This window comes from Nicotiana tomentosiformis, chromosome 6, assembly GCF_000390325.3.
Source record: "Nicotiana tomentosiformis chromosome 6, ASM39032v3, whole genome shotgun sequence".
NCBI classification, from domain to species: domain Eukaryota; kingdom Viridiplantae; phylum Streptophyta; class Magnoliopsida; order Solanales; family Solanaceae; genus Nicotiana; species Nicotiana tomentosiformis.
Window position 1 is genome coordinate 39807486 of NC_090817.1, and position 12014 is coordinate 39819499.

The 12014-nt window shown below is 41.6% G+C and overlaps 1 protein-coding gene across 1 annotated transcript; it reads left to right on the forward strand.

Annotated features, from left to right (window-relative positions):
- Positions 1–10711: 10711 nt before the first annotated feature.
- Positions 10712–11410, forward strand: LOC138893838 (uncharacterized). The gene has a single exon (XM_070178502.1). The coding sequence runs from the start codon at positions 10712–10714 to the stop codon at positions 11408–11410; it is 699 nt and encodes a 232-aa protein (XP_070034603.1).
- The last annotated feature ends 604 nt before the right edge of the window (positions 11411–12014 follow it).

A 12014-nucleotide genomic window follows, 5' to 3' on the forward strand; every position in this document is an offset into this window, starting at 1 on the left:
TAGTTGAAGTTGTTGCCCTTTTATTTTACACGTTATCTCTTCCATTGTTGCCTTATCCTTATTTGAAGTCAGTGTTACATGTTGTCTCTTCCGTTGTTGATTTATCATTCTTTGAAGTCATTGTTATATGTTATCTCTTTAATTGTTGATTATCTTTATTTGAAATCATTGTTATATGTTATCTCTTTCATTGTTGATTATCCTTATTTGAAGTCATCGTTACATGTTATATCTTCTATTGTGAGTTATTCTTATTTAATATCATGGTTACACATATTTTCTCATTGTTGGGTTGTTGGTATGGAAGTTGTGAAAGTCGTTATCACATTGAGGCGAAGTGGTAATTGTTGAGAAATCTTTCTTGTTGAGAAATTTACATTTATTGTTATTGTTGGTACTCTTGTACACATTGTGGTTGAGCCATGGGCTATAGTTGTGGAAATATTGATATTGTTGATTATTAGCAAGTTGTGACATATAGGCACTTGTGGTGCGAGTTGTTACTTTGATTTGATATTGATACTCTTGTGGCGGTATAAGGATAGGGGTTAATGTGCATGCGGCGACATAAGGTGGGACTTATGTGCGTGTCGCTTGTAAGGGAATTACTTGAAGCCACACAACATCATAAGGTGGCCTAAAGTGCCTGTAGCTAATTTGGGAAAAATATTTTCAAAACTATTTTAATGTAAGGCTCAGGCAGTGGTATAAAGAAATATTGTGATTGAATTTGAGAAATGTGAATACGAGGTAGTACATTGATTATGATTCTTGTTATATACGAGGCAATACATCGATCGTGATTATTATTGTATACTAGGCGGTACCTCGTTGGTGATTCTGGATGTTTATCTTATGTTGGAAAGAGTTATTGGTGGAAAAACTTCTTGTCATTTTGCTATTCCTTGTTTTATCAGCTTTGTCCGTATATGATCATTGTTGTTCTCTTTAATTGTTTCTCTTATGATATCTCTATGCTTACAATCCTGTCATTAGCTTATGTTATTAACTTGTTTCATATTACTTATTTCTCTATTTTCTATTACTTCTAGTTATTTTATTGCGTTATGTTATTAACTCCTAGTAGGTGTCTTGACCTAGCCTCGTCACTACTCTACCAAGGTTAAACTTGATACTTACTGGGTACCGTTGGGGTGTACACATACTACAGGTCTGCATAATTTTGTGCAGATCTAGGTATGTCTGCCTGTGTTGGACGCTAGAGGTTAATTGAGTAGTTGCTTCTGGAGACTGCAAGGTATACATGCTCGACGTCCGCATTCCTCGGAGTCACCTTCTGTATAGACATATTACTCTTTACTTCTTGTTTCAAACAATATTGTATATCGAGACTATCAATACTTTCTTGTAGAGCTTATGACTCCGTTCCACCAGGTTTTGGGGAAGTGTTGGTTATTGTACTGTTGAGTTATTATAAAAGTGTAGAGGTTTAATTTGAAGTTTTAGTATTACTTCCACTATTTCTCTATGCATGTTTGGCTTACCTAGTCTTAAAGACTAGGTGCCATCACGACATCCTATGATGGGAAACTGGGGTCGTGACAAGTTGGTATCAGAGGTTTAGGTTCATAGGTGTTAGGAGTCATAAGTAGGTTTAGTAGAGTCTTTCAGATTGGTGCGGATATGTCTGTACTAATCTTCGAGAGGCTATGAAACTGTTAGGAAAAACTCCACTTCATTTATTAATTATCGTGCGAATTGGTTGATTTTGAAATCTAAATCCTTATCTTTCTATTCTCTCACAGATGGTGAGGACACACTCTGTTGGATCCGACGATCAAATAACTGTGCGCCTTACTAGAGACGCAAGTGGCCGCGGCTAGGGCAGAGGTCGAGGAGGGGCACGTGGTGCTGCTAGAGTCCCTGCCCGAGCTTCGACAGAGGAGCGACCAGTAGCTCCAGTTTGGGGGTAGGCACCCGAGGCACCTGTTGCCACCACTACACTTCAGGAGGCCCTTGCACAGTTCTTGAGCATGTTCGGTACTCTAGCTCAGGCGGGATTGATTCAACTTGCACCAGCCACATCACAAACAGAGGGAGGAGCTTAGACTCCCGCGGTCCGTACTCCAGAGCAGGGGGTCCATATGAATCAGGTCCCAGAGGTTTTGACGACATAACCCGTTGTTCCGATTCAGCCCGAGGTTATGGCATTGGCATATAAGGAGCAGCTTAGACATGAGAGGTTTAGAAAATATCATCCTCCTACTTTCTGTGGCTTAGCTTCAAAGGACGCACATGATTTTCTATAGAAGTTGCACCATATTCTCTGTACCATGGGTATTGTAGAGACAAGTGGAGTTGCTTTTACCACATTCCAGCTGTCAGGAGCAGTAGATCAGTGATGGCAAGTTTACGAGGACGGTAGCCCAGCCGATGTAGCTTCACTTACATGGACTGAGTTTACAGAGATGTTCTTAAGAGAGTTTGTTCCCCAAACCCTTCGGGATGCATGGCGTGCGGAGTTTGAGCAGCTACACCAGGGTACTATGTCTGTGTCAGAGTATGCGGTCAGATTCAGTGATTCATCAAAACATGCACCTACTTTGGTTTCTACAGTTAGGGAGTGAGTTTGTTGATTCATCAAGGGGCTCAAATATGGTATTAGGTTAAGCATGAACCCATAGTTACAGACAGATACCTCATATCAGCAGGTGGTAGAGATTTCACAGAGGTTGGAGGGTTTGCGGGGCTGTGAGTGAAAGGACAGGGAGGACAAGAGGCCTTGAGGTACTGGAGGATTAATTGGTGGCCACGCCGCAGCGACATCCCATCATGGTAGAGGCTATGTGAGTTGTCCAGTTCACTCAGTACTTCCAGCTTCTAGTGGTGCTCCAGTTATTCCGAGGTCTCACGTTGCACAGTTTGCTCAGCCACTTTCTAGTGCACCTCATACACGGGGTGCCTTCAGCAGTCAGTCCAGCCAACCAGGCTCAACCCGATCCAAGTAGCCCCACCTATCGAGAGCTTGCTTTGAGTGTGGCGATACCCATCATATTGTTAGAGACTGCCCTAGACTCAGGAGAGGTGCAACTCCACATACTACTCAGGTTCCATAGATTTAGTCTGGTCCACATACTTCCCAGGGCATGGTTGGTGCTCTACCCGCGCGGCCAGCAAGGGGTGGGGGACGGGCGGGTATAACTCGCCCTAGAGGGAGAAGCGAGACCAGATTCTATGCTTTTCTAGGTAGGACAGAGGTTGTTATTTCAGACGTAGTCATTGCAGGTTTGGTTCCGTTTTGTCATAGAGATACATCAGCTTATTTGATCTTGGATCTACTTATTCATATGTGTCATCTTATTTTACTCTGTATTTTGATATATCTCGTGATTCTTTGAGTTCTTCTGTTTATGTGTCCACACCTATAGGAAATTTTATTGTTGTGTACCATATGTGTCGGTCATGTTTAGTTGTTATTGGTGAATTGGAGATCGGAGTTGATCTATTCTTTCTTAGTATGGTGGATTTTGATGTTATATTGGGCATGAACTGGTTGTCGCCCTACCATGTTACTCTTGATTGACACGCCAAGATGGTGATATTTGCTATGCCAGGTTTACAAAGGTTAGAGTGGAGGGGTACTTTGGATTATATTCCTAGCAGTGTTATGTCATTTCTAAAGGCTCAGCGGATGGTTGAGAAGGGGTGTGTTGCATATCTCGCCTTTGTGAGAGATGTCAGTGCTGATACTGCTACCGTTGAGTCAGTTCCGATAGTGAGAGACTTCCTAGATGTATTTCTATCAGACCTTTGAGGCATGTTGCCCGAAAGGGATATCGATTTTGGTATTGACTTGTCGCCGGGCACTCAACACATTTCTATTCCACCATATCGCACGGCCTAAATAGAGTTGAATGAGTTAAAGAAGCAGTTACAAGAGTTTCTTGATAAGAGTTTCATTCGACCTAGTGTGTCGCCGTGGGGTGCGCTGGTTCTGTTAATTAAGAAGAAGGATGGTTCTATGCGTATGTGTATTGATTATCGGTAGTTGAACAAGGTTACAATGAAGAACATGTATCCATTTCCATGCATTGATGTCTTATTTAATAAGCTACAGGGTGTCAAAGTGATCTCAAAGATTAATTTGCGGTCAGGGTATCATCAGCTGACGATTCGGAATTCAGATATTCCGAAGACTGACTTTAGGACTTGGTATGGTCATTAAAGTTTCTTGTCATGTCATTTGGGCTGACCAATAGCCCAACAGCATTTATGCACCTGATGAAAGTATATTCCAACCATATCTTGGTTCATTCATCATTGTGTTTATTGATGACATCTTGGTATACTCCTGCAGTCAGGAAGATTATGAGTAGCACCTAAGGACCGTGCTCCAGACCTTGAGAGAGAAGTTGTTTGCAAAATTCTCAAAGTCTGAATTCTGGATTGATTTTGTGGCGTTTTTGGGTCATGTGGTGTCAAGTGTGGGGATTAAGGTAGATCCGAAAAAGATTTAAGCAATTCAGAATTGTCCCAGACCGTCTTTAGCTACTGTGATTTAGAGTTTCCTTGGTTTGGCTGGGTATTATCGCCATTTTGTAGAGGGTTTCTCATTACATTGTTGCACTTATGACCAGATTGACCTAGAAGGGTGCTCCTTTCAGATGGTCCGAGGAGTGGGAGGCAATCTTTCAAAAGCTCAAGATTGCTTTGACTACATCCCCAGTGTTAGTGTTGCCTACGTGTTTGAGGCCTTACACTGTGTATTGTGATACGTCTCGGGCTTGAAGCGGTGTTGATGCAAGATGGTAGGGTGAATGCCTAAGCGTCCCAAATGTTGAAGGTCCATGAGAAGAATTATCCGGTCCCCGACTTGGAATTGGCAGCTATTGTTCATGCCTTGAAGATTTGGCGGTGTCCTTTGTGAGGTCTATACCAACCACCGGAGTATACAACATTTGTTGAAATAGAAAGATCTTAATTTGAGGCAGCGAAGATGGTTAAAGTTGCTCACTATTCTATATCATCTCAGTAAGGACAATGTGGTGGCAGAGAGCTTGGGTAGTTTAGTATATCTACCAGCTGTAGAGAGGCCACTAGCCATGGATGTTCAGGCTTTGGCCAGCCAGTTTGTTAGATTAGATATTTCAGAGCCCAATTGAGTTCTTGCTTGCATGGTTTCTAGGTCTTCGTTATATGACTGCATCAGAGAGCGTCAGTATGACGACCCCTATTTTCTTGTCCATAAGGACGTGATACATCACGGTGATGCCAAGGAGGTTTCTATCGGAGATGACAGTGTGTTGCGGAAGCAGGGCCGGTTATGTGTGCCCAATATGGATGTGTTACATGAGTTGATACTCCAGGAGGCCCACAGTTCGCGGTACTCCATTCATCCGGGTGCCGCTAAAATGTATCAAGATGTGAGGCAGCATTATTGGTGGAGGAGAATAAAGAAATACATAGTGACGTATGAGTATCCGAGGCCAGTCGGTTTGCTTCAGAGACCTGAGATTCTCGAGTAGAAATGGGAGCATGTTACTATGGACTTCGTTGTTGGGCTCCCACGGACCCAAAAGAAATTTGATGTCTTCTGGGTGATTGTGGATAGGTTGACCAAGTAACTCTTTTCATTTCGGTAGCGACTACCTATTCTCCAGAGCAACTGGCTCGTATCTATATCCGAGAGATTGTCTGACTTCATGGTGTGCCGGTATCTATCATCTCTGACCGGGGCACACGGTTTGCATTGTACTTCTGGAGAGTTGTGCAGCGTTACTTAGGAACACGGGTTGAGTTGAGTACAACATTTCACCCCCAGATGGATGGACAGTCCGAGCACACTATTAAGATATTAGAGGATATGCTTCACGCCTATGTTATGTATTTTGGGGGTTACTGGGATCAATTCTTGCTGCTTGCGGAGTTTGCCTACAACAACAACTACCAATCAAGTATTCAGATGGCTCCTTATGAGGCCCTATATGGGAGACGGTTTTGTTCTCCAGTTGGTTGGTTTGAGTCGGGAGAGGCTAAGTTGTTTGGCACGGATTTGGTTCGATATGCCTTGGAGAAGCTCAAGTTTATTTAGGATGGGCTACGTACAACCCAGTCAAGACAGAAGAGTTATGCTGATCGGAAGGTTCATGATGTAGCATTTAAGATTGGAGAGCGGGTCTTGCTCCGAGTTGAACCCATGAAGGGTATGATGAGGTTCGAGAAGAAGGGCAAGTTGAGCCCAAGGTATATTGGACCTTTTGAGATCCTTGAGAGGAGCGATGATGTGGCCTACGAGCTTGCATTACCACCTAGCTTGTCTGCAGTTCATCCGGTGTTCCATGTTTCTATGCTCCGGAAGTATTATGGTGATCCATCTCATGTTATAGACTTAAGCACAGTCCAATTGGACAAGGATTTGACTTATATTGAGGAGCCAGTGGCTATCTTGGACACACAGGTCCGGAAGTTGAGATCAAAGAATATTGCTTGAGTGAAGTGTCAATGGAGGGTTAATCGGGTCGATGAGGCAACCTGGGGAACCGAGCAAAACTTGCGGACTCGTTATCATCATCTATTCATCACTTCAGTTACGTCCTTATTCACGTTCAAGGATGAATGATTGTTTTAAGAGGGGGAGAATGTATAGACCCGACCAGTCATTTTATGTAATTACACCCCGGTTCCCCTTTTGATGCTTCACACATGTGTGTTTATAGTTTTATGACTTATGGGGTTGATTAGTTTTGTTCCCGGAAGATTCCGGGTTGTTTTGGAACCTTTAATTCTTGACTTAGAAGCTTAGATTAGAAATGTTGACAAAATTTTGAATTTTGAGGAAAAAAACCCCGGAACGGTATTTTGATGGTTTGGATAGCTTCGTATCGTGATGTTTGACTTGGGTGCATACCCAGAATTTAATTTGTAAGTCTGCAGGTTGATTTTTGTTGTTTTGTCAAAATTTGGCAATTTGAAGTTAAAAAATTTGACCGTAGGCTGACTTTTAGCTATCGAGTTCGGAATTTGATTTTGGGACTTGGAATAGGTACGTTATACTATTTAAAACTTTTCTGCAAAATTTGGTATCCTTTGGAATTGAATTGATAGTATTCAAACGACTAGTTGCAATTCTAGAAGTTCTTGAAATTTACTTTGAAACTTATGCATTTTAGTATTCGATTCGTAGTTTTAGATATTATTTTTGTGTTTTTATTGCGTGAGCGAGTTTGTATGATATTTTTAGACTTATGTGGATGTTATTTTTGGAGCCCCGAGTGCTCGGATGAGTTTTTGACATGTTTCAGAGTAGATTGAACTGAAAATGAATTGTTGGTGTTGCTGGTGCTCAGTTAACACAATTGTGAGCACCAGCCACGCAACTGCGAAGGTGCTAGCCTGGGCTATGATGTCGCAAATGCGACTTTCCCTTCGCATTTGCGAAGCCATCGGGCTGGTTCGCAATTGCGATCATTTGGTCATATTTGCGATATTGGCATGCTTTGCAATTGCGATGCATATGTTGTTATTGTGACTTATCTTGAGGTTGTCAGGGTTCGCAAATGCGACCCCTGATTTGCAGTTGCGAGGGTTCGCAAATGCGAACCCAGTGCCGCAAATGCGACATCTGCAGCTAGTCATAAGGGCTTGGAGACAAGTGTTTTCAACATATTCTATCATTTTAGAACCCTAGACTCGGTAGGAATCGATTTGGAGTGAGGATTTTCATCTACAAACATTAGGTAAGTGATTCTAAACTTTAGGTACTTATTTTTCAAGTTTTTGAAAAATAAGAATTTGTGTTTTGAGAGTCAACTTGGACTCAGATTTTGAAACTAATCATATATATGAACTCCTGGGGTTATGGGTAGTCGCAATCTACCCTTGGACCTGGGTTTTGACCGGGCGGGCTCTGGGTTGATTTTTGTTGACTTTTTGGAAAAAAGTGTAAAGATCAAAGCTTTGTTTATTGTAATTGTTTCCTCTCGCAGTGGTTGATGATATAAAGTTGATTTTGGTTAGATTTGAGCCGTGTGGAGGCGAGTTTTAAATGAAAACCTATTTCAAGGGTTGAATTGTCCCATTTGTGGTAAGTATCTGGTCTAATTTTGTATGGGGGAACTATCCGTTAGGATTGGGATTGATTGTGTCTTTTATGTTATGTGAAAGCCGTGTATGCAAGGTGACGAGTGGGTACACAGGTTATATATGGTATTTGACCAGTTTAAGCTACTTAAACTCTTTCCATGCTTTAATTGAATTGTTATATCATGTTCTAAATTCTAATAGTCAATCTACTCTTACTTGTGATAGTCTCTCCTTACATGCCTTAAATGACTTTGTTAACACTATTTTGTTTTCATGCATTAGTTGAAGTTGTTGCCTCTTCATTGTTGCATGTTATCTCTTTCATTATTGATTATCCTTTTTTGAAGTCATCGTTACATGTTATCTCTTCCATTGTCAGTTATTCTTATTTAATATCTGTTACATCTCACGTTTTCGTGCCTTAAAGTTTCGTCTTCAGTTAATCGACGTAGACTTGGGGATGAGATTATCTTGAGGTTAACGTATTTATTTTATTTATAACAAGCGATAAGTAAGTTCCATGAAGGGTAAAGGATACACGAATTAAAGAAAATGAGTTTCATTGAAGGTTGTTGATTTGGGATAAAATACAGTCCGAGCTATAATACCCGATATTTATGGACTAGTATCATACAAGGTACCATATGACCATGATAGTATGATGTATAAAGTATATTAAAAATGAGTAGTATTTTAAGTAATTTGAGATAATTCTTAATTATGTGGGTAATTGGTTAATTATCAGGTAACGGGATATTACCTAATTAATTAATGAGTTATAAGATAAGATTAAAAATCCCGCACCCCCCCCCCACACACACATGGCAGCAAGCGACTACTAAGCCATATGACTCTTAGTCATATTGTCTTAGATGGCCAACTAAAGTAAGACTTATTACAAGTCTACTTATGTGTAATAGACATAAGTCTCTTAGTCATAAATCTACTTACGTGTAAGACTTATAACAAGTCTTGGTTTCATTTCATTTGGACATAGAATAATAAAGTAAGAAAATCATATACATCTCTTTCTAATTCAAACCATTTCAAAAACAAATGCTAAAACTCAATCCAACAAATTTTCTTGCGACCAAATCAATTCCAGCGAGAATTATTAGCACCTTAGCAACGTAAAGTTTTGTGGTTCTAAAGGAGTACGGTGCAACCTTTTCCAAGAATATGATACGGATTTTTTCATACTTCAGGTATGTTAAGGCTATCCCTTCTTTATTTTTGGCATGATCCAAATTATACAGAAGAAACGAGAAAACGCACAGTTTTCATAAATGACTCTATTCATAAAAATACTAGGGGTCTCTATGTTCTTGATTCCCATGTGACATATTATTATATCTTCTGTTCATGTGTCTTAGAATGATACGCAGTTGATAAAGTTTAGCCGAAAGGAATATTGAGATTATTAACATATTTCCATTCATTTATATATGTACATTGACTCATGACTATACGTGTATTTATATGTATATATATGTATATGGGATATGGAAAAAGGTTACGGCGTTATATACGCACCACCATATGATCAGTTTGTATATGTTAATGATTTTTCCCACAATGGCCGAGATGATATGATAGGATGCCCTCAGAGGCTTGATGATATTATGTACACCTATACCTATGCATGACACGACATTTATATGCACGTGCATGACATTATAAATGTTTCAGGATTTACAAAGTGATTTAGACTTACAGTCGGAAGTCTTTATTTCATGTTTCATTTATGTCTGTTATGTACTGATTTTTATACCTTACATACTCAGTACATTATTTGTGCTGACGCCCTATTCCCGAGGCCTGCGTTTCATGTCCGCATGTAGAGGTAGGCAAGTCGACAGTCCCCCTTCTTAGGATTCCCGATCAGCGATAGTTGACGTGCTCCACTTGATCCGGAGCTGCTTTTGATTTTGGTATGATATGCTTGTATACATATATGGGTATGATGTTGCCCAGTCCCATCCTTGTATAGTTGTATTTTTTATTAGAGGTCTGTAGACAGTTATGTATAGTTGGATAGTATGTGGCCTTGTCGACTTCCAATTTTGGGTATACATAGTTGTCTATAGCAGCCTTGCCGGCTCGCCCTACTGTATTTCGTATGTCTATCTATATATGTCTTTTGGGCAGGTTTCCCTCACATACACTATTCATATTTATATCTTAGACGTATGCTTAAGGGTATTCGACAGGTAGGACTCGGGCATCCGTCGTGGCCCATCGGTTTGGGTCGTGACAAAATTGGTATCAGAGCTCTTCTATCCTAGGCTTGTCTACAGACCGTGTCTAGTAGAGTCTTGTTTATGGGTGTGTTGTGCACCACACATATAAACAGAAGGCTACATGACATAAAGGATGTTATCCTCTTTTCTTATCTTAGACCGTGCGATATAAGAATTCATGTTCCTAACGATATGTTATATTTTCAGCAATGCCTCCAAAGACTACAGCCGCCCAGAAGGGAAAGTCTGTGGCTGGTGAGATTACTAGTCGAGCGCCATGAGTGACGAGGGCTCGGGGAGAGTCTCATAGTGAGATTCCATCTCAGACTTCGCATACCCCACCCTCTCCAGGAGAGCACCGAGGGGCACCAGCTCTAGCGCCCGCCCCTGTAAGTTCAGCCCCTCAACCGGATGCAGCAGGTCAGGAGATGAGAGATGTTATTCAGCTATTAACTCGATTAGTTTCCGCACAGGCTCGGCATCAGGAAGTAGGTATTGGTCATGAAGATAGGTCCATTAGTTCAAGGGTTCATGATTTCATTAATTTAGACCCTCCGGTATTCACGGGGGTAGATCCAAACGAGGACCATCAAGTATTTATTGATAGAATGCAGAGGACGTTGAGGGTAATGAAGGCCACTGCGACTGGGTCAGTTAAGCTAGCTTCCTATAGACTCCAAGATATTGCAGTTAATTGGTACGAGTCTTCGGAATTGTCAAGAGGAAAGAATGCCCCTCCTACAGTATGGCAGGAGTTTACAGAAGCTTTGTTTCGTCATTATCTGCCACCAGAGCTTAGACGGGCCAGAGTTGATAGGTTCTTGACCCTTCGGCAGGGTAACATGAGTGTTCAAGAATACAGTCTTCGGTTTGATTTGTTGGCTAGGTATTCTCCAACTATTGTATTTAAGATGGAGGATCGGGTTCACCGATTTATAATAGGATTAGAGCCGCACTTGTTTAACGATTTTATGTCGGTCTCATTTTCGCCAGACATGGATATTTCTCGTATTCAGGCATACACTCAGGGTGTAAAGGAGCGTAAGCAGAAGCAGAGGGCTGATCGCGAGCATGATAGGGCCCAAATTAAGAGAGTAAGGTCTTCGAGTCCTTCTGGTAAGCTTTGAGTTGGTCAAAGACCACAATATCCGAGGTATCCAGCCCAGCCATCGGCTAGCGCGTCCCCTTAGTTTGACGGTAAGACATTTGATTGTTCCACATATTCAGGGCCTCAGGTTCTTAATATAGGGGTGAGTCAAGTCAGATGAGGCCGCCCTTGCCACGATGTGCTCAGTGTGGTTAGCAGCATATCGGGCAGTGCCGTATGGGGTTGGGTATTTTTTATACTTGTGGTTATCCGAGCCACGTTCTGAGGGATTGTCCGGTAAGAGGTGATGCAAGCATAGCTCAGCTAGTGGGATCTGTAGCTGGTTTGTCATCATTAGTATGCCCCACTGGGAAAGGTTCACAAGCACCAATGAGTTGTGGTAAAGGCAGAGGTGGAGCATCTAGCTCGAGCGGTCCTCAGAACCGCATTTATGCGTTGGCAGGACGACAGGATCAGGAGTCATCGCCTGATGTTGTTATAGGTATATTATCAGTCTTCTCATATGATGCATATGCACTGATTGACCCAGGTTCCACCTTATTATATGTTACTCCGTTGGTTGTGTCATGCCCCAAAATCGAGGAGCGCGACCGGCGCTTATCCGAGTGAATCCGACTAAGCAA

What these genes read in the sequence shown, in the direction of transcription:
- LOC138893838 (XM_070178502.1), top strand. Translation starts at nt 10,712, where the DNA reads ATGAGAGATGTTATTCAGCTATTAACTCGATTAGTTTCCGCACAGGCT.